Raw genomic sequence first — 27952 nt, 5'->3', positions numbered from 1 at the left:
CGCGGCGGGACTGCGGCTTGGGAGCAGGCGAACGGAGCTGTGCGGAGGTAGGCGGATTTGGCGGCGAGGTTTCCGGCGTGCGCAGGCGTGCGGAGCTGTGCGGTGGTGGGCGGATTTGGCGGCGAGGTTTCCGGCGTGCGCAGGTGGGCGGAGGTGGGCGCGGGGTTTTATGGGGCGGGGGCAATCTACAGAGCGATCTTAATTATTAGTAGAGATTAGGGTCCGCCCGTATTAGCTAGACGCCAATAGTACTGCGTCGACCAAAAATCCATTTTTTAAAACAAAACTGAAAATGTCATTTTTATTAAAATATAACACAAAAGACTAATAAATTGTAAAAAAGTTGGCCGCAGCGCCGCCCTTCAGACCCTTCTCTTCATCTTCACTCTCCTGGTTTATTCCTCCGTGCCGATCTCGTCTTCTCCGGCGGGACCATGGCGCCGTCCTCCTCCCGATTCGAGTAAGCTATCTACAGCCTGTTATTACTCAATTTGCCTTCACTTTCGCCCAATTGCTCCGCCCCCTAGCGATCTCACCCACCCGCATCGTCCTCTCGTGTCAGCGATCCGGCGGCGGTGAGGCGCCCCCCGCAGCATGAACGGAAGCCGCCGTATATGTTGCTTCTCCCGCTCGTCTACGCCCCCGTCCTCCCCCTCAGTACAGTCTCCGCGCCCTTCCCGCAATCCCCCCTTCCCTAGCTGCGTTTGCTGACTTGTGTTTCGATTTTTTTCACCGCGTGGTTCAACGGGGCAGTCAGGATCGGGCTGCGGCACAATCCCGTAGTGAGGGACCGTCTCTTCTACGGCGTCCTCGCCGGCGCATTCGCCCACGGCGCCTACCTCATGTACGTTTTCCTACACACACGTGCTTCCCTGCTTCTCCATGTGCCCCTGTTCTTATTAGATGTCGATTGCTAAAAAAGAAACAATTCTGGTTGCTGCGAATCGCGCTTCTGCTATTCATGCTTACCTGGTAATGCTTATGCTGATTGGAACATCTGTAATTTCGTGTCATTGCAATAAGGCGTGCATTGCAATGCTCAACTGTTCAAGCATATGTTGTGTAATTGTAAGGCAAATAAATGTGCACCGGATAGTTTGCTAGAATTTTTTTACCTACTAAAATCAACAGGGAAATAGCGAAGCTAGTATGATTTCGATGGTGCACACTAAGGAACTAACATTCCGTTCACTGCACATAAATCTAACTAACATTCTGTTCACTGCACGTAATTTTTTTTACCACAATGAAAGTGGCCATGTCATATGGCATATGTATGTCATACAGTGATAGAGAGCAGAATTCGTCATTGTGAGGTCCCGAGTAGTATGACAATGCAATACTGCACAATCATATTGGAGGAGGAGATCAAGCAATCACATTAAGGAGATTTTCTAGAAAAAAATGAAAGAAAAAGACTTTGTCAGAATATGATCTTATGAACTTGACAATATATATATATATATATATATATATATATATATATATATATATATATATATATATATATATATATATATATATATATATATATATATATATATATAACAGCATCGTGGTGATTATGATAATATATTTTTTATGTTTTCCCACGAGAAAAATTAGTGACTTGGCATGCTGTGATTTACGAGCAGTATTAACATTTAACAAGGTACTACAGATCATTATATTTTTCCAGTGTTCATATTTCATACTTAAGGTTTCAGAACAAGCAGGACGATTTATCGATGCATCTAAAATTAAAAGCTGACCCCTACATACTGCTGGTATACTTACACACTGTTGTGTGCAATCCAGATCTTAGTTATTGTTATGGTCGGCAACACATATGGGCGCCGGAACAGGAAAAGAGGACTCGACCAAGAGTCCCAACAGGGGAACAAAACAGCTTAGACTAGCTAGGCCTTAATGGGCCAATAGATTAGGCCTTATTAGTATAGGATTAGATTGAGATAGGGATATAAATAAGATTTTGGAGAATAAAGCTAAGCAGGATCAACACAGACGTTGGTCTACTGCCCCAGCCAACGATTAACCACAAGTATAATCTATGCAGTAGAAGACACCAATCTGGTATCAGAAATGCCGAGATCCGACGACACGTCCAGCGAGATCGCATCCGCTAATGCTGCCACAACCACCAATTCAACCCTGGAACAGAAGATCGACAACATGACCAAAGTGATCGCCGATCTCGCCACCAAGGTGTTGAACCTGTCGCTGCACGTCATAGAGATCGAAGACCGCACTGTTCATATCGTTTCCCCCATCTCCAACCCATTGGGGTGTCCCTGTGGCCTTCCAGGCTATGGCGGAATTTTGGAGCTCCCAGCGACATCCGCAAGCGCCACCATTTGCCTTCGCCGCACCGCCACTGTCCACGGCTCCACCTCCATCCAAGTCGCTGCCAATCCACCAAATCTCCATGCCACACTCACCATCACCACTGCCGTCTTCCCCCCCCCACATGCAGCCGCAACAACCGTCACATTATCGAGTCTATACCTCCCCACATACTGATGGCCTTGGTGTTTCACGCTACCACAATCTAGAATTTCCAACCTTTGATGGCAAGGAAGATCCCCTCGGATGGTTGAATCGCTACGAGCAGTTCTTTTGGGGCCAACGCACGCCGGAGGATGGCAAGGTGTGGCTTGCCTTTTACCACCTCATGGGAGTTGCACATACATGGTACTTCATGGTGGAGCGCGACCACACCACCTTGACATGGTCCCAATTCAAGGAGCTCTGCAATGACCGCTTCGGACCACCGCTCCACAATAATGCATTCGGCGAGTGTTAGGGCGAAGGCGAAACCAGACCTCGATCGACAACTTTGTAAACTCTCTTCGGCCACAACTAACCTTGACCGAATGCAAGACCAGACTAAGGTGAAGGCTAATGTGGCGGCTGAAGGCGAAGGCAACGACGAGGTCCCCTCAGTCGTAGAAAGAGCGAAGGCCAACACGGGGGCTGAAGACGAGGGCCCGCGTCCTATGAAGGGCTGATCAAGGAAGCGAAGGCCCCTCTCAGCGAGGGCTGCGGGAAAACCTCCTCCTGACGAAGGCCCCAACGACTTCGCCTCAATCACCAAGAACGGGTTCGCAATAGTGATACCTGTGGCCTGGAAGGAGACCCACGCCGCTCCCGGGTGGCCCCACTTGTCAGTGGTTGCTGAGGGTAGAGAAATTGGTGTAACTAGGGCTATGTGCGTACAACTCTGTAATTACCCCGTTGTACAACATATTCAGGGAATGTAGCAGGTAAAAGGGGGCATGGACGTATTTAGGTCACCTACCCTCGGCTACCCTATAAATACCCCCTTGCACTGTAGCTAGACAAGATACGCTTAACAAGACATACGTGCTCCCTGCCTACTGTTTTATTGAGCCACCCGTTTGCCATCTGTCACACTGCTCCCAAGTGCTTGGGCCCACTGCTCTCAGTCCCAACATTTGGCGCCCACCGTGCTTGCTTCGAAGACCAACCTGCGATGGCTCCTAAGAAAGTAACCACCAGGGCCAACTCCTCCTCGGACTAGGCCATGAAGGCAACCCTCGCTTCCAATAAAGGCAAAGTCACCTTCGCCGACAACATCCTACCCCTCACAGCTGAGAACACCAACGGGTCTGAGGCAGAAAACAACAAACACCCTTGAACTGAAGACCCGCCTACCTTGGAGGGCAGCATTCACACCTACAGCTCCGAGAGCATACCTGAAAACCCTCCCAACATGCATTACCTCAACATTCATCACATGGTGGATAACATTCCATAATTTATCTCTAATGTTACTCTTGTCCCCACTCTTGGAAAGGATAGTGAGTCTAGCAATCTTGTTGATCACTGCTGGATGGTGCCTGACTCCTGAGGTTTCTCCAAACCTCCTGGCAATCTCCAACCTTGCAGGCTCATAGTATTGCACATAATTCTCAAAGTTTTCTTTAGTATAAAGATCAATACCAGCCGAGACCAAGTCATACTCCAAACTGTTTGCAGCAACAAACTCAACAAAGGTTGCATCAAACCTCTTAAACCCTGTCATACAGATAATTGTCTTCTCCTCAATGTCAAATCTCTGTAGTGGCAAGGAACTGTCTGACCGCCATCCCATTGTAGGCAGTCTTCTGTCCCATAAACTCATATAGCCATCATGCCTTGAATTTGGAAATTAAACCCTCCATCACCATCTCATTCTGAATATACTCCCAATCAATCACCTAGTACTTGTGGAAGTAGGTATCCATCAAAGTTCCCTAGAAACATCGAATTGCAGCTGAGTATGAAAGAATGGGATGTTAGTGTCACTGAGCAGGGAGTATTGATTTACTGTCCTTTTGGAAGAGTACTCTGCCATCGAAAATCTTCTCTTGGGAAAGGTCCATCCTGTGACACCAACATTAAAATCTGGGTGCCTCTGTGGAGCATCTTCTTTATCCAGAGACACATTTCCCCCTACTGAAGACTGAGACTCAATATCTGCAGCAGGATCATAGTCCATGTCAGCATTGGCCCTGTGGAGCTTTGAAGCACTAATTACGAAGCGCCCTACCATCTTCGTCGGAGATTTTTAAGACCACCGTAACGCACAAAGAATATATCCAATAAATATTATAGTGAAAACAACATATTGCATGGAATGAAGATGTTTTGAACTGACGCTGGCGAACGGTCCGCGCTAGGGGGCCGGACAGTCCGCACTACTGAAGCCGAACAGTCCGCGCGCCTGCAGAGGCGACTTTGAAGTCTAAAATCGCCTAATTCAAACTTTCTTTGGTCTGTACCAATTTAACCAACAAAACTATCTCAAATTTTAGCAGCATGATCATAGAGAGTAGCACAATCAATTCCCCTAACAAATTTGATGAATCCACTGCCCGGTTTCAGGTCAGAGAGAAAACCCTAGAGCATCCTAAACTCGAGTAAACTGATAAAATTTCAATGAAATTTGAAATATTGAGAGGAAGACATCTTGCGCTGAGTGCCAAACTTCTTCCTAGATAGTCCACAGAAGAATCCAAGTCTTCGCCCGCTCACAATCGACAAAAGAGACTTAGGTGCTTTGGTGTGAGAGAGAATGGTTACAAGTTGAAAATGACCTTTGCTCTGTCTCTGGTCGACTTATCTACCTGTCGCGGAAGGTCCGCGGGACACACCTGGACGGTCCACGACCTGATATCTTGGACTGTCCAGGACCTGGTGGTTCGGATGGTCCACGGTCAGGGACCGGACGGTCCGGGACCTAGCAGACAGTTTCTCAATCTCTACCTTTTTTTTGAATCAGAAATTTAAATAGGGTTCTTTGCTCAAATATGGACATTTTGACTGATCCAAGGGTTAGTATGCATGCATAAACACATATTAAACTAAAATATACAAGATTTTGACATGAAAGCACTAAGATCATATTAGAAAAAAAATTCTTGAAAAATAGGCAATAAAATGACTTAAGCTACATTTGAGAAATCAATCACATTCATCTCGCTTCTTATTTGCAAAACCTTGATTCATCCAAAGGTTTTGTGAATATGTTCGCTGATTGATCATCGAATCCAATAGAACATATGAGATATCCCTTTTACCAACATGATGCCTTAAGAAATGATGCCTTATATCAATATGCTTTGTTCTTGAGTGTTGAACTGGATTTGTAGCCAACTTCACGACACTCTCATTGTCACAAATAAGTGGCACATTTTTGAAAGAAATCCCATAGTACAATAAAGTTTGCTTCATCCACAATAGTTGAGCGCAACAATTATCGGTCGATCCGTCGATATATACTCTGCATCGGCAGTAGAGAGAGCGACCGAGTTTTGCCTCTTAAATGACCATTAGACTAGAGACCTTCCAAGAAATTGACAACAACCGGAGGTGCTCTTTGTATCAACCTTGCATCCCACATAGTCGGAATCCGAATATCCAATTAATTCAAATTGAGTACCCTTGAATACCATAAACCAACATTGGATATATGTTTCAAATATCTTAGAATTCTCTTTCCGGCTTTCAAATGAGCTTCTCTATGCGAAGCTTGAAATCGAGTACACATGCAAACACTAAACATGATATCGGGCCTATATGCGGTAATGTAAAGCAAACTACTAATAATAGAGCGAAAAAGCTTTTGATCAACAATTGTACCTCCCTCATCTAAGTCAAGATGACCATTTGTAGCCATGTGAGTCTTGATCGGTTTGGTATCTTCTAGCCCAAATTTCTTTAGCATGTCCTTCAAATATTTAGATTGACTCACAAAAATACCATCTTTGAATTGTTTAATTTGAAGGCCAAGAAAAAAAACTAAATTCTTCTATCATTAACATTTCAAACTCTTTTGACATCATTTTGCTAAATTCCTGGTGAAACAACTCATTAGTAGACCCAAAAATGATGTCATCAACATAAATTTGACAAATAAATACGTCTTTATCAATTCTTCTAGTGAACAATGTAGTGTCAACCTTCCCAATTTTGAAGTATTTGGAAAGCAAGAAATCTCTAAGCCTTTTATACCAAGCGCGTGGAGCTTGCTTAAGCCTATAGTGAGCTTTAGAAAGCTTGTACACATGGTTAGGCTTCTTGGGTTCCTCAAAACCGAGAGGTTGCACCACATACACTAGTTCACTAATCTTACCATTTAGGAGAGCGCTCTTTACATCCATTTGGTAGAGTTTAATGTTGTGAGCACAAGCATAAGCAAGAGGAATCCAGATTGCCTCCAATCTTGCCTCGGGGTCAAATGTCTCACCAAAATCCAATCCTTCTATTTAAGTATATCCTTATGCCACTAATTTTGCCTTGTTCCTCACTACCAATCTATCTTCATTATGCTTGTTGCGAAACACCCATTTGGTACCAATAACAATGTGGTTCTTAGGTCTTTCAACTAGCTCCCAAACTTTATTTCGGGTGAAGTTGTTTAATTTCTCATGCATTGCATTCACCTAATCAACATCAAGTAGTGCTTCATCTACACGGTTAGGACCAATACAAGATAAAAAAGAGAAATGTTCACGAAATGAAGCAATACAGGAGCGAATTTGAACACCCTTACTTATATCACCCACAATTTGATCAACCGGGTGATCCTTTGCAGTAGAATGATGGATCCTTACAATGTGAGAGTCACTTGTTGAAGTTTGAGGAGGAACCGAGTGACTTGAAGTATCATGATCATGAGCATCTTAAACTTCATTTTTTGTTGACTTTGCTGGTTTTCCTCATTTAGAGTTGAAGAGGATGAAATAACAACCATGTTATCATCATCTTCTCTTGACTTTATTTTATCAATAGCCATAATATTAATAGCATTCCTCAAGTGAACTCCACTAACATTATTAAGGTTTTCACTTTCATCTTGAGATCCATTTGCTTCATCATACTTAACATCATAGGATTTCTCAATAATACCATGAGTTTTGTTGAAAACCCTATAAGCCTTGCTATTTGATGAATGAATACCCAAGTAGAAAACCCTCATCACATTTCTTCTCAAACTTAGAGAGCCGACTTCCTTTTCTCGAGATATAGCATTTGCAACCAAATACTCTAAAATATGAAATGTTTATCTTTTTACCAATAAGTAATTCATAGGGAGTCTTTTTCAAAAGCTTATGACAATATAATCTATTTGAAGTATGACAAGCAGTATTTATAGCTTCGATCCAATAAAAGTTCAACACATTGTATTCCACAAGCATTGACCTAGCCATATCAATTAGAGTCCTATACTTCATTTCAATAATACCATTTTGTTCCGGTGTATATTTAGAAAAAAAATCATGCTTGATACCCTTGACATCATAATAATCATCAATTATAGCATTTTTAAATTTTTATCCATTATCACTTCTAACTTTCTTGATATCAAATTCAAATTGATATGAGCTAATATAGCAAAAGACTTGAATGTCTTAAAGACATTTGATTTATCATGATGAAAATAAACTCAAGTGAATTTAGAATAATCATCTACAATCACAAGGCAATAGGAATTACAACCAATACTCATAAATGATGTTGGTCCAAAGAGAACCATGTGAAGTAATTCCAATGACCGATGTGTTGATATTTGACTTTTATTTGGATGAGTATTTTTCACTTGCTTTCCAGCTTGAAAAAAAAACTCGACCTGCGGGAGGTAAGACAGGGCATTGTATTAAGAAGAAGACCTTCTCACACAGGTCGAGAAAACCCCCGAACCCCTGCCCCACCCATACACAGCGGCATCGAAGCCCATGTGAGAACGACCACGACCGGGGCTGAGCCTTAGACCTGTGCTTTGGCGTGGGACAGACGAGGGGATTTTTTTAACCACAGTCCACAGCCTGAAATTCGCTCCCACGGGGATTCGAACCCAGGACCTGAGGAGTGCTACTTAGACCACCTAACCAACTCAGCTAGATGCCCTTTCGCGCTTTAAAAGCTTGACAAGAGCTACATAATTTGTTTTTTTCAAACTTCACGTCTTTCAAGCCGCAGACTAGGTCATGCTTGGTTAATTGATTAAGTTGTTTCATTCCAACATGACCAAGACTTCTATGCCATAACCAACCTAATGAAGCGTTAGAGAATAGACAATTTGTAAGCTTTTCTTCATGTGATGAAAAATCAACTAAATAAAGATTCTAATGCCTAAATCCTTTAAACATGAAATTGCTACCATCAACACTAGTAATAAGAACATCATCAACGGTAAAATTGCAAATAAAGCCTAAATCACATAATTGAGCAACAAATAGTAAAATGAAATTTAATGAATCAACCAAAAGCACGTTTGAGATAGAATGATAATTGAAAATAGTAATTCTACCCAAACCTTTTATTTGCTATTGTCTCCAAAAGTGATTGTATCGTAACTTGTGCAATCGTCCTCACTTATCTGGGTGGACATCCTTATATCCCCGGTCATGAGTTGAGTGCATCCACTATCCAACACTCAATAATTCCCTCCCGCCTTGTAGTTCACCCACAAAAGGAAATCAATCTCTTTTAGGTACCCAAACTTGTTTGGGTTCTTGGATGTTAGTGACCAAGGTCTTTGGCACCCAAATGGCTTCTTCTTGTTGCCAACAATTGGAGTACCAACAAACTTCGCATGAACACCCTTAGCATTATGAGTAAGAATATAGCAATGATCAAAGCGAGTGGAGGATACATTCTTGTACTTAGGTCAATCCTTCTTGATATGTCCCTTCTTGTTGCACTTGTGACACACCTTGCCACATTCTTCACAAATGTGGTCTTTTACTTTGCAAAAGCATTTTTTCTCTTTGGGACATACCCTAGGCCCTCACGGTTAAGTGAGCAGCGTTGGCTTCCCAAAATGAAATCCAACTTGGCCTTGCCACCATAGACCTTCAATGTTTTCAAGTCGTCCGATTAATCGCGATTAATTGTCCAAGTCAGTTTGGACCAATCACGATTAATTGCCCAAGTCCTCCGACTAATCGTGATTAATCACGATTAATTGTCCAAGTCGGTTAGCCAGAACGACCAGCAAGTCGCCCGACTTGAAAACATTGTGTCACCTTCAAATCTTTAGTTAGAGCATTGACCTTTCTTACTAACACCTCATTCTCAACAATAATTTGTGATTCATCACAAACAACATTATCATTCATGAGAGAAATATTGCATTTACTACAAAGAGTGTTAGTAAAATGTGGTTCACTTGTAGGACTATCAAGTAAGTCACAACTGACTCCAACATCAATGGTGACCACATCGGTTTCATGCACATGAGAGGAGTTTTGAGCTTCGACAAGCTTTTCACAACTCTGTTTTAGATTGTTGTGAGATGTCTTTAGCTCCTCAAAAGGCACTTGAAGGTTTTTATACAATTCCTTCAAGGTCCTAAACTTTTATTTGTCTTTGTGCGTGTAGTCGTCGGTCTCACCAAAATTTTTTACTAGATTATCATAAGAACCATCATCAAGATCATCAACATCATCATCATAAACATCATTTAAATCATTTATGACTTTTACCTTATCATTTTTTTTTGGAAAACGCAGGAGAACTGCGCCTCAATATATTAAGAAGAAGAGAAAAGTCCAGAAGGACAGATTACACGGCCTCCTCAGGGAGGCCAGAAACACAGGAAACTGAAAAAATCCATCAAACTCAAACTACAACTCCCTAGTCTCCAGGAATTAGGGCAGCAAGGTATGAAAGACCCTTAGCCCCGGCCATCTCCCAAGACTGCCTCTCCTCCCTAGCTAACTTAATGGACAGATCTAGACTAGGAGTACAACCATCAAAAACACAACTATTACGATGCTTCCAAGTTATCCAAGCTCCTAGGGCCACAAGAGAATTAAGTCCTTTACCAGGGAGACCAGCAGCCAACCCAGAAATCTGCTCCCACCAAGCCATAAAAGAAGAATGTCCTGGCTGGGGAGTCAGGCTCTGAAACCCAAACGGTTTAAAAAGAGTAAACCAGAACACTCTTGTGAACACACAGGAGACGAGGATATGGTCAATAGTTTCAGCTTCCTGGTCACAAAAAAGGCACCTAGCTGGATGATCCAAGCCTCTCTTTGCAAGCCTGTCAGCAGTCCAGCATCTATTGTTAGCCACCAACCAAAGAAAAAACCGACACTTTGGAGGTGCCCAGGTTTTCCAAACCAGGTGATAGTGACCAAAGGACGTTGATCCAGCAAAGAGGCCTTCATATGCCGCCTTAGCCGAGTATTTACCATCTGCCGCAATACTAAAAATATGCTTATCCTCCACTTCAGGCTGCAACACTATTTCTGAAAGAAGCTCCCAAAGAGTGAAGGGGCCTCCTTGATGGCGATGTCGGTGTTGAGCTTGGATGAAGTATCATCATCATCATCATCATCATCATCCGAGCTTACATCCAAATCCCATTCAATTAGATAGGCTTGGCCATCCTTCTTTTTCTTGTAGAATTTCTTCTTATCTTCCACAACCTTGTCCTTCTTGTTTGGGCAATTCATGGCAATGTGACCGAGCTCCCCCTTTGGCATTTTCTATTATTGAAAGCATTTCTTCTTGAAAATTGATCTCTTCTTGGTTGACCTTTCTTCTTCTTCATGAACTTGTTCAATCTTTTCACAAAGAGAGCCATTTCTTTATCACTTTCACTCCCACTCTTTTCATCATCACTTTCTTCCTTTTCAATGACCTTTGATGCTTTAGCTTTGAGAACTATTGATTCACCTTTCACTTTCTTTGCAAAACTTGTTGCCTTGCATGAGATTTCTTGAAAATGTCTCTCCCAAAACCTCGGTTGGTGCAGTGTTGTTCAAATCACTCCACTAGCATAGTGACAATTGTGTCATACTTTTCTGGAAGTGACCTAAGAAACTTGTGAGAAAAATCCACATCCGGCACATCCAAACCAAAACCCTTGAGCTAATTAACAATTTCATTCAACCGGTTGAACATATCGGATATGCTCTCATCCTCCTTCATGATAAATTGCTCAAATTTGCCCTTGTACACATAAAGCTTAGCACTCTTCAGAATGGTTGTTAACTCATTAATTTCCATCAATTTTGTCCAAATCTCATGAGCGGTTGTGAGAATCTTTGATCCTATTGGCTCATCTTGCTTGAGTACAACAAATCCATCTCTCACAGTTCTCCAAATCTTTTCTCCCATCGCTCTCAAATGCAATGTCATTCTTATTTTCCAATAGTCATAGTTATTTTCATTAAAATGCGGTGGTTTCCCAATATGCATATTGCTTCCACGAGCCATTTTGTCCAACTCCGGGATGGTTAGATCCACAAATAATGGAGTCCTCGGCTCCGATACAACCTGTAAGATCTAGGACACCGGCTAGGGGGGGGGGTGAATAGACGGTTTTGACTAAAAACACAAACACTAGAGAAATTTAATCAATACGACAAGAGATATAAATTCTCTAGCCTATGTTGAGCTATACTAGGTTTGCAAACTAAGGAGAACACGTAATCTAGATGATAAGAATGGAGGGAAATGCAACTAATCAAAAGTACTTGCAGTAGAACAAGAGAGAAAATAGAACAAGAGAGACACCCAAATTTATCCCGTGATCTCGGTGATTTTCGAGCTCTCACTTGCTCCTATATCAAGACACGACTTGATATTTGAGCCAAGTGGAAAATGAAACACTCAATACCTCGGTTCCACCAACGTCGCCTTTGCTGCTCCAGCGAGGTAGGCACGAAGCCCTCACAATCTCCTCCGCGACTCCTTCACAATCTTCATGAAGAGATCGATGGAGTCACCACCAAGCTGTCTAGGAGGTGGCAACCTCCAAGAGTAACAAGTGATTTCAAATCGCCTGATCGGTTGATCGACTGGCCTAGACGATTAGCCGACTAATCGTGATTAGGGCGATTAGTCGGCCCTAATCGACCCTAGTCGTCCACATAATCGCCAGGACCCAAGACATATATATATATATATGTAAGTGTATAACATTATATATTGATATATAACACTGTATATAACAGTATATATATACAATGTTTACAAGTCGGGCGACCAGCTGGTCGAGTGAGAGGGGCGACCAGGCGACTAATCGCGATTAGGGCGACGATTAGTCGACCTAATCGGTCCTGGTCGACCTCTGGTCGTCCGTTAGTCGTCCTATAGATTTAAGGACATATGTATATGTATATAACTATATATTAACTATATAAACACTGCATTTCTGCACGTCCACAGCCACCATTAAAATCTGAACAGACAACACAAACACACAAACAGAGATGCACGGTTACTACTGGGTATTGGGCTACTGCTATCTTCCGGGCGCTGCAGAGGTAACAAAGGGAAAGGGAAGGGAGACTGGAAATAATCAGAGAAGGGAGAGCAAGTGCTACCTTCAGATGACGAGCTCATCTTCAATTCTTGACTAGTCAGCCTTTTGTATTAGTGCGATGCCACGGAACATAAATCTCGATTTGTATATCAGCTATACTTCCTGTGGAGCAAGGAAGCGAACACAAGTCAGCCTTTTGTATTAGTGCATTCAGTTCAGTTCTTACTTGATCATTTCGTGTTCTCGTATGTGCCATGGCCGAGTGGCAAGCTCAACGCTGGTATTGTTGTCTTGTCTCAAATGAAGTCCGATTCCACAAGTTAACCGGAAATCTTCATGGGTGATAGCTGTGTCAGATTCTTTCGCGCATAGGGCAAGTAATACAAGTGATAGCTGTGTCAGTTTACCCCTATTTTCTTGGGCATCACTTGTCTAAATAAAGTCCATTGCCGGTGCTTCATCGCGAACCTCCATAATCTCACTTGTCGAATCATCGTGAATTACTGAATTTTATCAGATGCACTTGTCTCATCCATAATCCACTCATTCCCTATTAATCTCACATGTGTACGTTCAACTAAACACTGCTCCTCCGTTCTAATTTAGATCTTGTCGAAGCATGTCGAACTCTCGGTGCCGCTCAATTTGTACCCCCAAACCCCTTCCACACACCGCCTCGCCACATCGCAGAGCCAGAGCAAAGGAAGACGACGCAGATCTCGCCACGCGAACACAGTTAGATCGAGGGAGTGAGTGAGAGAGAGCCATGACGGAGCTGTTCGACACGGCCGTGACCAGCCTCCTCCACCTGCCGGAGGTGCTGGATCGCCTCGCCACTGCAGACGGCGACCGGCGGTCGACCGGCCACCACGCGGCGCACGACCACGGCCACGGACACGTCCACGGGCTCGGCGGCGGCGGCGGAGCGCCGGTGGACATAGTGGAGAGCCCCCGCGAGTACGCCTTCGTGCTCGACGTGCCCGGCCTCTCCAAGTCAGACATCCAGGTACCGCACCTGCCACCTGCGGCGCGTGGTCCCTTTACTCCGTTGGGTCCAGGGCGCCAGCAACTGACCCCAACCGCATCCGCTTGTGTTTCAGGTGACGCTGGAGGAGGACCGGGTGCTGGTGATGAAGGGCGGCAGCGGGAAGCGGAAGCGCGACGAGGAGGAGGACATGAACGGCGAAGGGTGCCGATACATCCGGTTGGAGCGCGGCGCGGCGCCGCGGTCGTTCGTGCGCAAGTTCCGGCTGCCGGAGGACTTTGTGGGGTAAGTGGATAACTGGTGGGGGGTGGCGGCGCTCCTGTGGCGAGTGAGGTTGTTAGGTTAGAGAGGCACGACGGGGCTCGAGCTGGCGGCGTTCCTGTGGCGAGGGAGGTGGTCCATGCGCGGGTGTGGGAGGGAGGCGGGGGCACTGCGGGGGCAATGAAAGTGTGGACGCTGACGTTAGAGTCTTAATAGAGTAGTATAGACTATATAAACACTGCATTTCTGCACGTCCACAGCCACCATTAAAATCTGAACAGACAACACAAACACACAAACAGAGATGCACGGTTACTACTGGGTATTGGGCTACTGCTATCTTCCGGGCGCTGCAGAGGTAACAAAGGGAAAGGGAAGGGAGACTGGAAATAATCAGAGAAGGGAGAGCAAGTGCTACCTTCAGATGACGAGCTCATCTTCAATTCTTGACTAGTTGAGTAGCTGACAGACGCCGGAGCACTGACGCCGCTGGACGGCTGGAGCACTTGGAGGCTGGACCGCTGGAGCAGAGACGTCGGCAAGGACAGAGGAGAGGAGTAGGGTTTTCTGGCGGCTGGGAAATGTTCTGGCGGCTGGGAGGGTTTTTGAAGGGGCGGCTACTGTAGATGGGCCAAAAACCAGAGGGAAGCCCAGTACCAAAAGTCCAAAACTGCAACGACCAAAAACGACCAGACAGTGCTCGACCAGACTACTAATCGCCCAGGTCGACGATTAGTCGGACGACTAGGACGACTAGAAACCCTAATCACGTCGTCTTCCTAATCGCCCACTTCTAGGCGACCAGCCCGACTAATCGCAATTAATCGTGATTAGTCGGACGACTTGTAAACATTAATATATATATATATACTATAATAGATAGAAGTTAGAAACTTTGAATATAGAGTAGAGACTAGAATTATGAAATATGAATATTGACCAGCATAGTAGCAGACTAGCAGTATGAATTATGAAAATGCAAAATAGAAATCACCAGCAACAGCAAGTCTACAGCTTACAGGACCATAACCACCAACTATATTAGATGAAATGATCGCCAGTAGCTTCAGCTTCTTCTGCAACATCCTTCTCATTTCTTGTGGAGTCTTCCATGCCTGTATAGGAACCGAGACACCTTCTTTGCTTGGTTGATGCAAGTGTTGAAGGACTTAATATTCCCAATGTCTTCCAGCATCAAATCTAAGCAATGGGCAGCACATGGTGATCAAAACAAATGATGAATTCTGTCCATAAGGAGCCTCCCTGCTGCTTTGAAGTTTGCTCCATTGTTAGTGACCACTTGAACTACATTTTCCCTACCAATTTTGTCAATTTGCTGCTCTAGCAAATCTGCCAACATGCTGGCATTAGCTATCTCACTGGATGCATCGATAGAGCACATAAAAAAGTCCCTGCTGGATTATTTGCGAGGAAGTTGATAAGATGACATCCTCTTATATCTGTCCAGACAGCATTTAAGCCTAAAATGGCTTTTGGACTGTCGGTCTGCCACAACGCTTATCGGCTGATCGCCCAACACGACGATTGATCGCTACATATCGCGATTAGGTGGACGATAAAGGCGATCAGCTACCCTGATCGAAACGCTACCTCTTATCGAGCACTAACAACTGATTAGACCAACTAATCGCGATTAGTCGGACGAAATGTAATCACTGGTCAAGACAGTAGGCAAACCATAGTCTAATTGTCCTCTCATGATGAGCTACCTGTTTATGTTATTGTAGATGCGATTAACACTTCATATAACATGTGTGAACCTAAGGTTGAAATGTGAGTGTCGAACGAGGGACAGGAACTTCTAGTTTCACACCTACTATGAAGTGCTCGTTACATGTAAATGTTAGCAATAGCATCCTGGTTATGCATTACATAGAAAGGTAGGGAGTGGACCTAAATAGGTTGACAGTTTCTGTCTGAAAGGTATCCCTTCTTTATTGTCGTTTTTGCTTGTGCAAACTGGTTTGCATTGCCAATGTTTGTGAACAGATCTGCTGTACTTCCTCCGTTTTTTATATTTGTTGCCCATTAGTTCAAAAATGAACTAGCGGGCGACAAATATTTGAGAACGGAGGTAGTACCATTTAATTGTGATTGTGCATGAATACATATCTTCCTATATGCTAATGATAAGATGTACTTTTCAGCTGACCTGCCATGCCTGATGGATAGGCAAAGTATTTTTCATATTGACCCATTTATCGCAACTTCCACGTTGTCTATGTTTGGTTTGTCCATGTACTCAAGGTTACAGATAAACCTGCTTGATGAAGATAATTCTGATTATTTATAGCTGTTTTCTGAAGACCTTATTATTTTAGTTGTTAAAGCTATGTGAGAGGAACCCACAAAGTTGTACTACGTAGTCCCTATCCGGAATTGGCACCATATTTTCATGCTGATCTTGTTTGTGCAAACTGGTTTCCAGATCTTTTTCTATCACTGTCGATGCGACCTGCCATCCCAGATGGCGACGTTAGCATTCCCTATTAAACTTGTTCTTGCAGCTTCCACGTTTCTCGGTTTGTCCACATGCACAAAGTTACAGACACGCTTTCTTCACGTGGATAAACACGTAGTATCTTTTGGCAGTGAAGGTCTACGCTAGTGTAATTTGACCTGGACGTACTAATGTGATTTCTTCTTGTCTTTTCAGATCGGAACTGTATGATGTGGAGAGCAAATGATGGGCATCCCTCGAAGGATGAGGGGATAAGTTTTCAGGTAGCAAAATTTGATTCCATCGGGATTCCAGATTGTTGGATGAGAGCTGACATGGCAATTCAGACTAACTAGTGTGCTATGTACCCATATGTTTTCTTTGGTCTTGCTATTATGTTTGGCAAAAGGATGGAATGGTTGAGCAAATAAAGTAATTCCAGATTGAGAAATATTTTCAGCGATGGTATTCCATTTAGTGCTTGTTTGGGAGAGCCGAAGGATTGTGAGAGGATTGAAAGGGTTAATATCATCCGAGGATTTTAGCCTCTTCAATCCCGTTCAATCCTCTAGCTTCCAAACGATTCCTTACATGCTCGTGTTGGCTAATTTTGTAATTTCGATTGTATCCATGATATAGTATATTACTCTCTCCGTCCCAAATTAAAATTTCTTTTAGATAATTAATGAATCTATATAATTTATGTATTTTTTATGTCTAGATTTATTATGGTCTATTTAATATAGACATAAAAAGTAAGAGCTAAAATAAATATTATTTTTGGATCCGGGGAGTACTATAGTGTGATCCGGCTGATTGAACTGATGTTGATTTAAGGTTGGGAGTCTTAAAAGCGAAAACATGAGGACATCCACTAGGTAACGAGTACGATGGGCCGGCTGGCTTCCTGGTGGCTTTGTAGAGTTTGTTCTTCGAAAAAAATAGAAATACCTTGTGAAAATGAAATTAGTTTTTTCTAAAAAAAATAGAAATACCTTGTAAAATTGGAGTTCCTAACCTAGCACTGAGTCGAAGAAACGGGGTGATGATTATATGACGTAATATGAAACAAAGATAGATTGCAAACTTAGGCTAGCTCTAGCAAGGTCTTTAGAGGTTTTGTACCCTAAATATAGAGGATCAAATAACTCTCTACGCTCTCTAGCAGCGTCCTCTAAACGGTCCTCTAAATTTAGAGAACGCTGCTGGATTCTCTATATTTAGAGTTTCTCTAAACGGTCATCTATCTATTTGAATATTTTAAATAAACGGTTTAGTAAAACTAAAATATATACAATATATTTGAGAGTATGATAAATAGGTATGTAAAAAATAAAAATAAAAAATGTCTTTAATATAGATATTTGAGTATAGATGACGTGATTTAGATGACGTTGTTGGAAAGAAGGAGATATAGAGAATATAATCTTTTAAAGGAGACTGTAAAGGAGACTCTGTAAAAGACGGATACAGAGAAACGTTGCTGGAGACATCCTTAGGGCGTGATGCAACTGCAGCATTTGTTCGGTTCTTGTTATCACCGTCATTGAGCTCTATCGCTGGCATTCGGCGAGGTTTGTCCATTGTACAGCTGATCTGGTAGCGATGTTTAGTTGGCTACGCGTCAAGCCGTGAAGAACTGGTTTGGACTTGGTTATTCTTCACGAATGGTCTTTGACATCTCTCATCGCTGGTACGGATTGAACAACTGTCTGCTGCTTGAAACATGTTAAGCTTTGAAGGATGCTGCTCCTGCGGTTTATAGAAAAAAAAAAGAATATTGCAAAAAGAAAAAGTTGCCCCCCTCTGATAATGATATTTTTTCAGTTGTTAGCGAATACTCATAGTGAAAGATTCCATGTTCCCTCGGCTTTAATAAGCACGTCATGTTGGCTAAAATAATCTGCTGTTTCTGCACGGGCCGGCCACTTGCTCCATTTTTGCTGGACAGATCTGCGGCGTCGATGGTGCACTGGATCGATCGAGTTTTGGTTAGCGTGTTGGCTTAAATTAATGATGGGAGGTCGGTGTCTGCGATTACTAGTTGAATTATTATAGATATGTCGATGTGATGATTGACTCGGGAAAACCAAATAGTATCTGTCACGCTACCACATCTGACATTGGAGCATTAATTTAGCAACAACTAATAAGAGAGGGAACTTTGAAGAGTAACAGTACTAGTACATAGTAGTAGGTTGCAGCAACGCTTCGCGGATCTGCGCAGATCGGGCACATCCCGGAGCGGCCGCCGCGGTGGACAATGGGAGGGAGGGGTAGGGCGCCTCATAAAACCAGCAGATCCCTGCCCCTCCTGCTCCACGACGACGACGACGACAATGGGGTAGTGGAAACAAAGACATCCCCGAAAATGAAGGCGAAACCAGTATACACAAAAGCGGGCGGAGCTCTAGATCTACGGCGGCGGCCAGCTGGCCGGCCGGCCGGCCGGTTTAGGCGGAGCGGGCGAGGCGTGAGGCGATGGCGGAGTGGTACATGGCGTCGTGGAAGGACTCCGTCTGCGCCATCCGCGCCCGCAGCTGGCGGGCCTTCTCCTCCGTCAGCCCCCCCACGAACTGCCTGCGCGCCGCGGCCGCGTCGTCATCCTGCAGCACCGCCGGCACCGGGGCCGGGGCCTCAAGGTAGTCGGCCTTCCCCGACCACCCCAGCAGCGGCGCCCACCACCTGCCACCCTCCGCCGCCGCCGCAGTGGCGCGGATCGCGGCGGCGCGCGGCCGGACAGCGGAAGGGGCCCGCACTGGGCGGGCGGGGAAGGAGGAGACGGAGGCGGGTGCGCACGGTGCCATCGCCATTCCGGTCGGGCTGGGACGCTTCGGTGGGGTCGCTTTGGGGCGCTGGGTTTTGCGATGAGACGGCGAGATTATTGCTGATTGCTGTCGGAGGCCTAGGGTCGGTCCGGTATTTATAGCAGGGAGGGAGCCGGAGCGGATGGGGGAGGAGACGGACACGGACGGATGGATAAGACCACCGCGTGGACACGTGGTCCGCGTCGTTAAACGCGGTGCGTAAACGGTTGCTTATTTCTGGGTGGGATTAGGTCACTGGCGCGTGGGTCCAGGCTGTGGGCCGCGGCCTTCGTGCGGTGCTCCCTGTCTCTTCTGCCGTGACGGTGATGCACTCCGGAGCGGTTAATGCCACGGACCACACGTCTGAAATTAGGTCTTCTAGAAGGGAACAAATCGATAATGACTGGTTAATTCCTAGTACTAGTAGTGAAGAAAAAGTTTTGTTCGAAACTTTTACACCGTTGTACAATTTAGATACATCGGTTCTAGTAGAATTACAACTTAAAAATAGTATTTGGTACGTCAGAATTTAGTAGCAACAAATTCCACATAAAGCACAACAGGGGGAGCAACAGTGCAAGACTAGATACAAAGTAAACCACACATATATGTGATGTTTGGTTCAGCTTTTTTCTGACCAGCTTTTTCGAGAATCTAGCTGTGTGAAGAATCTAGCTGTGTAGAGAATCTGAGTATCAGTAGTATTACGTGCGGAGAAAGATAAAGTTGTCCATGAGGCTCAGGATCTATAAAGTGACGGATTACTACTATTGCGACGATTCAACCGATTATATGTTTATGTTGATTTTGAATGGTTTTTACACAAACGAATTTTATAGAAGTTGGCTGAAAAGCTGAGTGTTTGTCAGTCCGCAGCAACTTTTGGTGGCCAGAAGCTGCAAAAAACCGAAACAAACAGGGGTATAGTCCCGTCAGCCCCCACCCCCCACACACACATAAATAAGCGCTAACTGAAACACATCTAAGATGTTGTTTGGTTCACGAAATATAACGTAAACGGTAATGATAACAATACACATTCGAATACCGATGATAATAAGTTTGAATATGCCGATACCGGTTACTAGTGTGATATCTAATTACGATTAGACTTAAACAAACATGATTTAACGTTATTTGTTACTCATTACATTATAAATACGTGAACTAAACAGTGACTATAGTTGGCTTTTTATATTGAGTATCCTCTTGGGCCAATGCTTCAAAAGCACAACTAAGCATGTCATACGTTGAATTCCATTGAGTGGTGACATTTAGTAGAGAATAGTCTATAAAATTAGTCTAATAAATTTTATTATAGAAACTAAAGATAAAGTAATACTTGTATGCAGAAACGCATGCCTTGATCTAATTTTTAATTTATTTCTCACTTAGTACCGTGAAAAACGATATGAACAAACATAGTGAAGCTACTAACGAGAAATAGAACACTCAACGCAAGATTATGTAGACTATAAAAATACAATGGGTAGATCTTTACTATTATAAAAATACAGTGGTTATTTTTTATAAAAGACCAACTACTCATAGTTATGTGAATTGAAATTACGTTAATTAGCGCTCTCTTTTTCACCCGTCGGTATCTCAAAGTCCATCTTACCACACCGCCGTCGCTTCCTAGGAGTCCACACCGCCGCCGCTCCTTGAGAGTCCACACCGCCGTTCGAGAAGCCCAGGGCCGTGGTCAAGAAGGTCCTCGCGGAGTCGCAGCCCGAGGGGCAGGGCAACACCGTCAGCAGGAGCATCGGCAGGTACGTAGCTTGCAGCAAAAGAACAAGCGGAATAACATTGCGTTTCCGAGGGGAATAACACTGTATTTTTAATACTTTGTACCAACAATCTCTTTTGGATTCCAGTACATGCAAGAAAATCGTACATCCAGTGTTTATCCAAAGAGGTAAATGTATTTTTCCTTTGCTTGTGATTCAATTCTGCGCCACTGCATTATTGGACGATTAGTTCGGTTTCATAATGTTTATATTTATCATGCTTCATTCATGTTGTAAATAATCAACGTACACGTTAGTTAACAAATCAATGTATCCTCCACCATAACCATGCTCTATTGGTATATATTTTTTAAAAACCTCCCATCCCTCCTTTTGACAAACATGTTTTAAAGCTTCATTACTGCCCGACCATCGACAAATGTAGCATTAGTGCTTTCTAATTCCTTCGAACGATTGCTGAAAATCTATGTCTGTGTGTGCTTTCTTAATTCAGCCTAAACTAATTCATGTTTCCAAAAACTTGAAAAGATAAAAAATCGCTTTGCTTTTCTGTTGTTGAGACCTTAGTTATTCATCTTTGCACCTGAAATTAGAATAAAATTTCCTAAACTTCAACACTTTCCAAAGACGTGCATCTTAGTTAAAAAATCAACATATCCTTTGTTATATGGCTGTTTTACCATTTGACAGTGCCATATACAGGTAACTCACTAACTTCTTTTTGGGATCACAGTGATGTACGAAAAATTGCTAGATCAGAGCATAAATGAAATGCTGAAATTGCACAAGTAGGCATATGAAGAGAAATTGAAACTGATATGCACTTAGATTTGTCCAGAATCTCTATTACCTACCACTAAAACCGGTGTGGACCTAGGACCGGCTCCCCCATGGACAATCTCGACGCCGAGAAAAATTTGGCGGCAGCCTTAAAGTATAGGAGCACCTTGCGGCGAGACTTGGATTTTAATGTGTTCCTAGAAGACGAAGAAAGTGCAGCAACTTCCTCAACACCGACATTGGCTACAGATGTCAAACTCGTAGGCACAGGAGGGCTCGACACCACCACTGGCGTGCGGCTAGGGGGACATGACGTCGCAAGCGACGACAGGGGCCGCCGCCAGAACTACCCGAGGTCGTCGAGGACGAGCGTAGGGCTGGGCGAGGGCTCGTCGCCGCTAGTGTTGGCATGGTGAGTGCTGGGCGCGGCCTCGCCACCGCGAACCTCGCCACACAGGACCAAGCTACGGATCGTGTCGCAGGTGTACTGTGGATGTTCACAAGTTGTGTCGTGTTACGTTTACCTGTTCTTGTTAGCCCCACTTGTTTGTTCCAGTGTTGAGAAGATATTATTTTGTAGATGTTATTTCCGGACGTGGAAAGCAGCCAGCACAAGGTTCGCAAGGGTCTGTTCGTGGTTGCGGACGTGGGAGCGCATACAAGCCTCCACGATCTAATATAATTCATGATGATGATTTGCAACCCATCGAAGATGAACCGCATGCTGAACCACTAATTGGAAATAATGTAAATTCCTTTCCTTTTTTTCCTATTGTTCTACATGACTTTAACCGCGTACATGTTTAAAATTTCTAAACTTCGTTTGCATACATGTTTTAAATTTTGATCAGAATGAAGTTTATGACAAAGCGGCTTGGACTTTTGAGAACACTAGAGTTTTTTTTTGTGAAATATGTATCCAAGAAATCAATGCCGGTAATAGGCTGAATGGCATCATGACTACCCGTGGTTACAACAACATAGCTGAAAAATATAAGATAGCAACAGGGTTGCACCATTCAAGACTTCAATTGAAGATTAAATTGGATTTATTGAAAGGTTTATATGGATTTTGGTTGCAATTAAATGCAAATACTGGATCCAAAAAACTATATAAACCATTTGCCAGAGTTTAGAGCGGGACCACCGGCAAGTGGAAGTAAAGAGGTATTCAACCAATTACACTCCTCTCTCTGTAATCATATCGAGCGTCCCTTCGGTGTTTTGAAGATGAAATGGAAAATTTTATTAGATATATCAAGCTATCCAACATTTGAAGCAGTAAAAAATAATACATGCATATATGACTCTACGTAATTCCATTGGAGACAGCGAAATTGATCCGTGGGATCCAGATGAGATCTATGTCAATTTCTCCACCACCTGATTCGACGATGGCCTGTTCTGCTGATTTGACGTTCCAGGGTGGTGGGCAAATGATTGAGGTGAAGACCAATGTCGTAGAGAATGGTTGTACACACGATGGCGTGTTCTGTGCTTTCCCAACGACTACATGTATGCACCCCCTTTGCTGTTTTGTACCAGCGCAGCGATGCTCTTAGTGCCCGTTTGGTTCAGTTCGGTTAGACTGGTTTGGTCCATTTCAGGTCTCGTTCCAGGTGGACTCAGACTGAAATTAGGCCGCTTCTCTGAATTCTGTTCATTTGGGTTTGAATCAAAAAATGAGAAGGACCCGGTTTAGAGTTTTTCTGAACACCGTGGCCCGGTAGGAATCCGGGTGTGCTGCCCTCCAGATCCAATCTCGGAGGAAAGGACACTGGGGTAACGCTGGCGACGAACGAGGCGAGGAGACACCGCCGCCAAGTGACGGCGTGACGGCGCGAAGTGACAGCCTGGCGACACAGCGCAGCGACGACGACAACTCTCCCCATTACCTTCTCACCGGTAACCACTGCCCTCTCTTCCCCAAACGCACCTGTGCTGCCTCATCCTTGAGTGCTGCCGATCCCCACTGCATCTGCATCTGAGCTCTTGCCTTCGTACGAAGAGGCTCCATGGAAGTTCGTGTAGCGGAGAGCTCAGGAAGGCAGATCCATGGATGGCCCGCGGCGCAGATGCAGTGGGGTTGGGGAATGCTAATGAGCACCGCGCCGTGTCGTGTCGTGCCATGCCTGCGTTTGGTTTGGCTAGGGGACGTGGTAGTACTGGCTTGGCTCAGTCGGCGCCCCGTTCTGTGGCGTACGTCGCGTGGAAGGCACCCGCTCAGAGGTCAGTGGCGCCTCCATTCACCGGCTGGTCCCTCGTACGCACGCGTAGATGGTGGTGGGTCGGTCGCTAGAGGCTCCGGGCCGTGCAGATGGTGGTTTACTTTAGTCCTTATTACTTGTACTTTTGAAATGATACATGATTTGCTTTAAGTCTATTTTATTATTTAACTTCTACCTGAGAAAAAATATATATTCTTTAGTTCTACAATGAGTATGTCATTGCCAGATCATATTAGAAAGAGGAGGGAAGAAGATGATGACATGATGTTGTTTATTTTCCCCGCCTTATATCTAATGGGTTCAACTAGAGGTGGGGGGACAAAAGAAGAAACACCATACATCAGATGAGACAGGCGAGGTTAAGGTTCGACGACTCCTCGAGGGACATGTCAAGAACTGTCAAGTTACATTTCGGATGGAACCACACATCTTCAGAGAGCTGGCAACTTATCTTAGAAGGAGAAAGATCGTTGTTGATACAAGGATCACGGTCGAGGAGAAGTTGGTGTTCTTCTTATACATGCTAAGTCGCAACGCCTCATATCATGATCTCCAAGTGTACTTTGGTCATAGTAATGACACCTTCCATCATCACATCAACCACTTCTTTAAGAAGGTCATTCCTGTTCTCTCTCGTCGTTTCATTCAGCCTCCTGATCCTAATCAAGTGCATCAAAAAATACAAGATAATCCTAGATTCTATCCATTCTTTAAGAATTGTCTCGGTGCTGTTGATGGAACTCATATTCCTATTTCTATATCTCCTGATAAACATTCTCCTTTTCTAAATCGGAAGGAAACACTTAGCATAAATGTGATGGTGGCATGTGATTTCGATCTCAGTATCACTTTTGTTTCTAGTGGATGGGAGGGATCAGCTACGGATTCTAGAGTGCTAAGATCAGCTATGAGCAAGGGTTTTCAAGTACCTCCAGGAAAATTCTATCTAGTTGATGGTGGGTATGCAAATACTCCATCTTTTCTTGCTCCATACCAAGGAGTTCGGTACCACTTGAAGGAATTTGGGGCTGGACATCGAAGACCACAGAATCCGAAGGAGCTCTTCAACCATCGCCACACACTTCTGAGGAACCATGTGGAAAGGGCTTTAGGGGTGCTTAAAAAGCGCTTCCCCATTCTCAAAGTTGCCACGTTCCACACGCTGGAAAACCAAGTAAAGGTACCTATAGCTACTGTCATCTTCCACAATCTAATTCGATCACTTCATGGTGATGAGGAATGGTTAGATCATCAGCTAGATAATATTGATCCATCAAACTTTGTTGCTCTACCAAGTGGTGATCAAATGAGTGACCCAGGCACTACACAAGGCAATGCTTTAAGAGATACCATCGCCCAAGAAATGTGGGCTCAGTACCAACATCTAAATTAGTATTTTCGTGGTTGAATAAGATGTAATAATTAGTAGTATTGTAACATATAAATCAACACTTTAAGTTAGTAGTATTGTAACATGTAATAAGTTTTTTCTTTGAAAAGCTATGGTTGGAAAAGGCTCCCCAAGGTTCAACATGAGCAGTTCCCCAAAGCTGCGTAGGTAAATTCCTACAAGTGCTACTAAAAAGAAGCCTTCTCCTAAATGCAGTGGGGCAAAAAAGAGTTGGGAAGTCAAACTTTGATATCTTAGCAGCTTTGAATTGCTGTTCTTAGTAGCTTTGTTATGTCTTAGCAACTTTGTTATGTGTATTGTCAAGTATTGGGAAGACAACTTCATATGTGTGACCATTGTTATTACTGCATTTGCTTATGTAGCTGATTCTTATGTTACTGTTTCTTTTGGCAAGTATGCGTGAACAATTGCAGGTCTTTTTGTTATTACTGCATGTATCTTTGTATGTATGTACACCATTGTTTCTTAGTTGTTAATATGTGTATGTATGTGCAAGTGCATTGGAAACAAAGCTGAGCAGTTATCCTGACCAAAACTGGACAACAGCTGGCCGAAACTGGGACTGGACAGCAGCTATGCTGGCCGAAACTGGGCAGCAACAACCCTGTCAAAGCGAACAGCCTTCACTGAAGCACCAGTTTTTATTCCAGAGCTAGATTTTTCCTGGCCAATGTTGAGTGAATCATCCGGATTCACCCTATTTGGCCCTAGAATAAAAACATGTCTGTCTATGATACCGAACAAACGAACGGGGCCTTAGTCTTCTAAGCATCATGACAGGGGCACAGATTTTGACCTCATGATCTCAAATGCTCATAATGGTGAAGGTTAGTTCTTTCTCAGATCTATTGTGTTGGTGAATATGTGCCTAAGTAGACAGGTCCTGGTAAAAGTTGTGACATACCAGGTTGTAGAATTGTATGATCTTTATTTGTATTAAATCATGTATTATTTGGTTCAGGTCCTGGTAAATGTTGTGACAGACCAGGTTGCAGAGTTGTATGTTGGTTCATGCACTCGAGGTTGAGCCGTCTCGGATCCTCGTCAGCTGGTCAGAGTGTGGTTGGTTTGTTCGCGCACGCCTGGCGGACGGGGTGGTGCCGTTGCCGCGACACCGCTGAGTCACCGCCAACGCCATGCACCGACAAGGTCACGGGCCACCGACGACGTCCGTGCAGTGCAACCCGACACAGGACGAAAATTCCGGTTGCGTTATCTATTTTAAAATTATAATAAAATAAAATCACCCAGGATCTATCTAGGATAGTGTCTACTAGCAAGCATGTATCCTTGCGCTATACTGCTATTAATACACCTACGGATAACCAATATATCAATAGGCATTGCTTATATGTACATATTAGATTTGTATATTATCTAATGTATATGGTTATGTGTAATTTTATACTGTAGACTGCATATATTAGAATTTAAAATAACAGATAAGGCTGGACAGCCTAACTACATCTATCCATATCTGAAAATATTGAAATGTGACTATAAGGGCTAGTTTGGGAACTTAGGTAGTGTTTGGTTCTAGAATATGGTGTGATGGAATCGCTCTGCTCCTAATTTACCGTCGTTTGGATTGATTCTATGTGGCGTGGTTCCAGAAACCGGGGGACAATAGGATTGTGTGTCGGCAGTGGTGCTAGCACGGACTTGCTACGAGTGGAGAGTCAATGGGACTCGGCGAGAAATCTGAGACACTTGTTTATATTGGTTCAAGTCGGGGCTCTAGTCCAGTGTAGCGTTGATCGTGAAATTGCAGTAGTTTGTGTTACAGCTTGTGTGCTTGTGTATAGAATGAAGGTTGCCTCTACCCTTTTATCACTCAAGGGAGGATTTTACAGTAGGAACTCCTCGTATTCTACTAAAAGGGAGCTTGGCTTGCTGCATATGGGTGGTGTGGTCCTCCTGATGTTGTCTGTAGGGTCGTGCGCTGTCGTACCTCTGTATGACATTCCATCCTGTTCGTTCGTCATACGGGTTCATGTAGCGAGTCTGCTAACGATGTCTCTTCATGATAGGATGTGTGGGCCCCGCGGATCAGTCTCACGGTGCGGTCGTACGAAACGCGCCTCCTCCTGTCGTCACGAGCCATATGTCATCCTTCAGCGCGTTGTAGACATACACTCGGTATGGTGTACTGTCCGGTCCTTCCAAGTATCTGGGTCGTTGCTGGGATTCTGGTATTGAGGTCATCCAACGATCGGGCTTGACTGGCCCCACAACGCAGTGCTGGTGTGACTGAGTTCGTACGCGGGGGCGTGCGGTTTGTGCTCTGATGGCGACCACTCGACACGTGTTCGGTGCGCCACACGTTTTCTCGGGTGTGGCCGAAGGACGACGCCTCCCGTCGTAGCCGACGTGGGCTAGCAGCGTCGGGATGGGGCTCCTTCGTGGGTCCACTCGGTGGGAGCCCGGTAGTTTGCCCCGTCTCACGGACTTGCTTGCAGAGGTCTTGGTCGTGAGGTCGTCCGC

The 27952-nt window shown here is 44.1% G+C and overlaps 2 protein-coding genes across 3 annotated transcripts; one reads left to right on the top strand and one right to left on the bottom strand.

Annotated features, from left to right (window-relative positions):
* The first annotated feature begins 329 nt into the window (after positions 1-329).
* Positions 330-16968, top strand: LOC100276587 (uncharacterized). 2 transcript variants are annotated; one of them, NM_001351688.1, is made up of 4 exons: positions 330-460; positions 563-657; positions 754-844; positions 16708-16947. In NM_001351688.1, exons 1-4 carry the CDS (start codon positions 435-437, stop codon positions 16736-16738), a joined length of 243 nt encoding a protein of 80 aa, NP_001338617.1. In that variant the 5' UTR covers positions 330-434; the 3' UTR covers positions 16739-16947. The 2 variants fall into 2 exon arrangements, with proteins under 2 accessions (NP_001338617.1, XP_020395086.1); XM_020539497.3 differs by lacking the exons at positions 330-460; positions 563-657; positions 754-844 and adding exons at positions 1700-13790; positions 13885-14054 and having other exon boundaries at positions 16708-16968.
* A 1681-nt stretch (positions 16969-18649) lies between these two features.
* Positions 18650-19372, bottom strand: LOC103630076 (uncharacterized). Its single transcript, NM_001149262.2, has one exon. It carries the CDS (start codon positions 19302-19304, stop codon positions 18945-18947), a length of 360 nt encoding a protein of 119 aa, NP_001142734.2. The 5' UTR covers positions 19305-19372; the 3' UTR covers positions 18650-18944.
* Positions 19373-27952: the final 8580 nt, after the last annotated feature.

Source organism: Zea mays, chromosome 6, assembly GCF_902167145.1.
Source record: "Zea mays cultivar B73 chromosome 6, Zm-B73-REFERENCE-NAM-5.0, whole genome shotgun sequence".
Classification (NCBI taxonomy): Eukaryota; Viridiplantae; Streptophyta; class Magnoliopsida; order Poales; family Poaceae; genus Zea; species Zea mays.
Note: the sequence above shows the minus strand (reverse complement) of the source record. Positions and strands in the feature narration are given on the sequence as shown.

Coding starts and splice junctions, on each gene's coding strand:
- LOC103630076 (NM_001149262.2), bottom strand. CDS start 19,304: ATGGCGATGGCACCGTGCGCACCCGCCTCCGTCTCCTCCTTCCCCGCC.
- LOC100276587 (XM_020539497.3), top strand. CDS start 13,551: ATGACGGAGCTGTTCGACACGGCCGTGACCAGCCTCCTCCACCTGCCG. Junction 13,791..13,884: donor TCTCCAAGTCAGACATCCAG/GTACCGCACCTG, acceptor CTTGTGTTTCAG/GTGACGCTGGAGGAGGACCG. Junction 14,055..16,707: donor CTGCCGGAGGACTTTGTGGG/GTAAGTGGATAA, acceptor TTGTCTTTTCAG/ATCGGAACTGTATGATGTGG.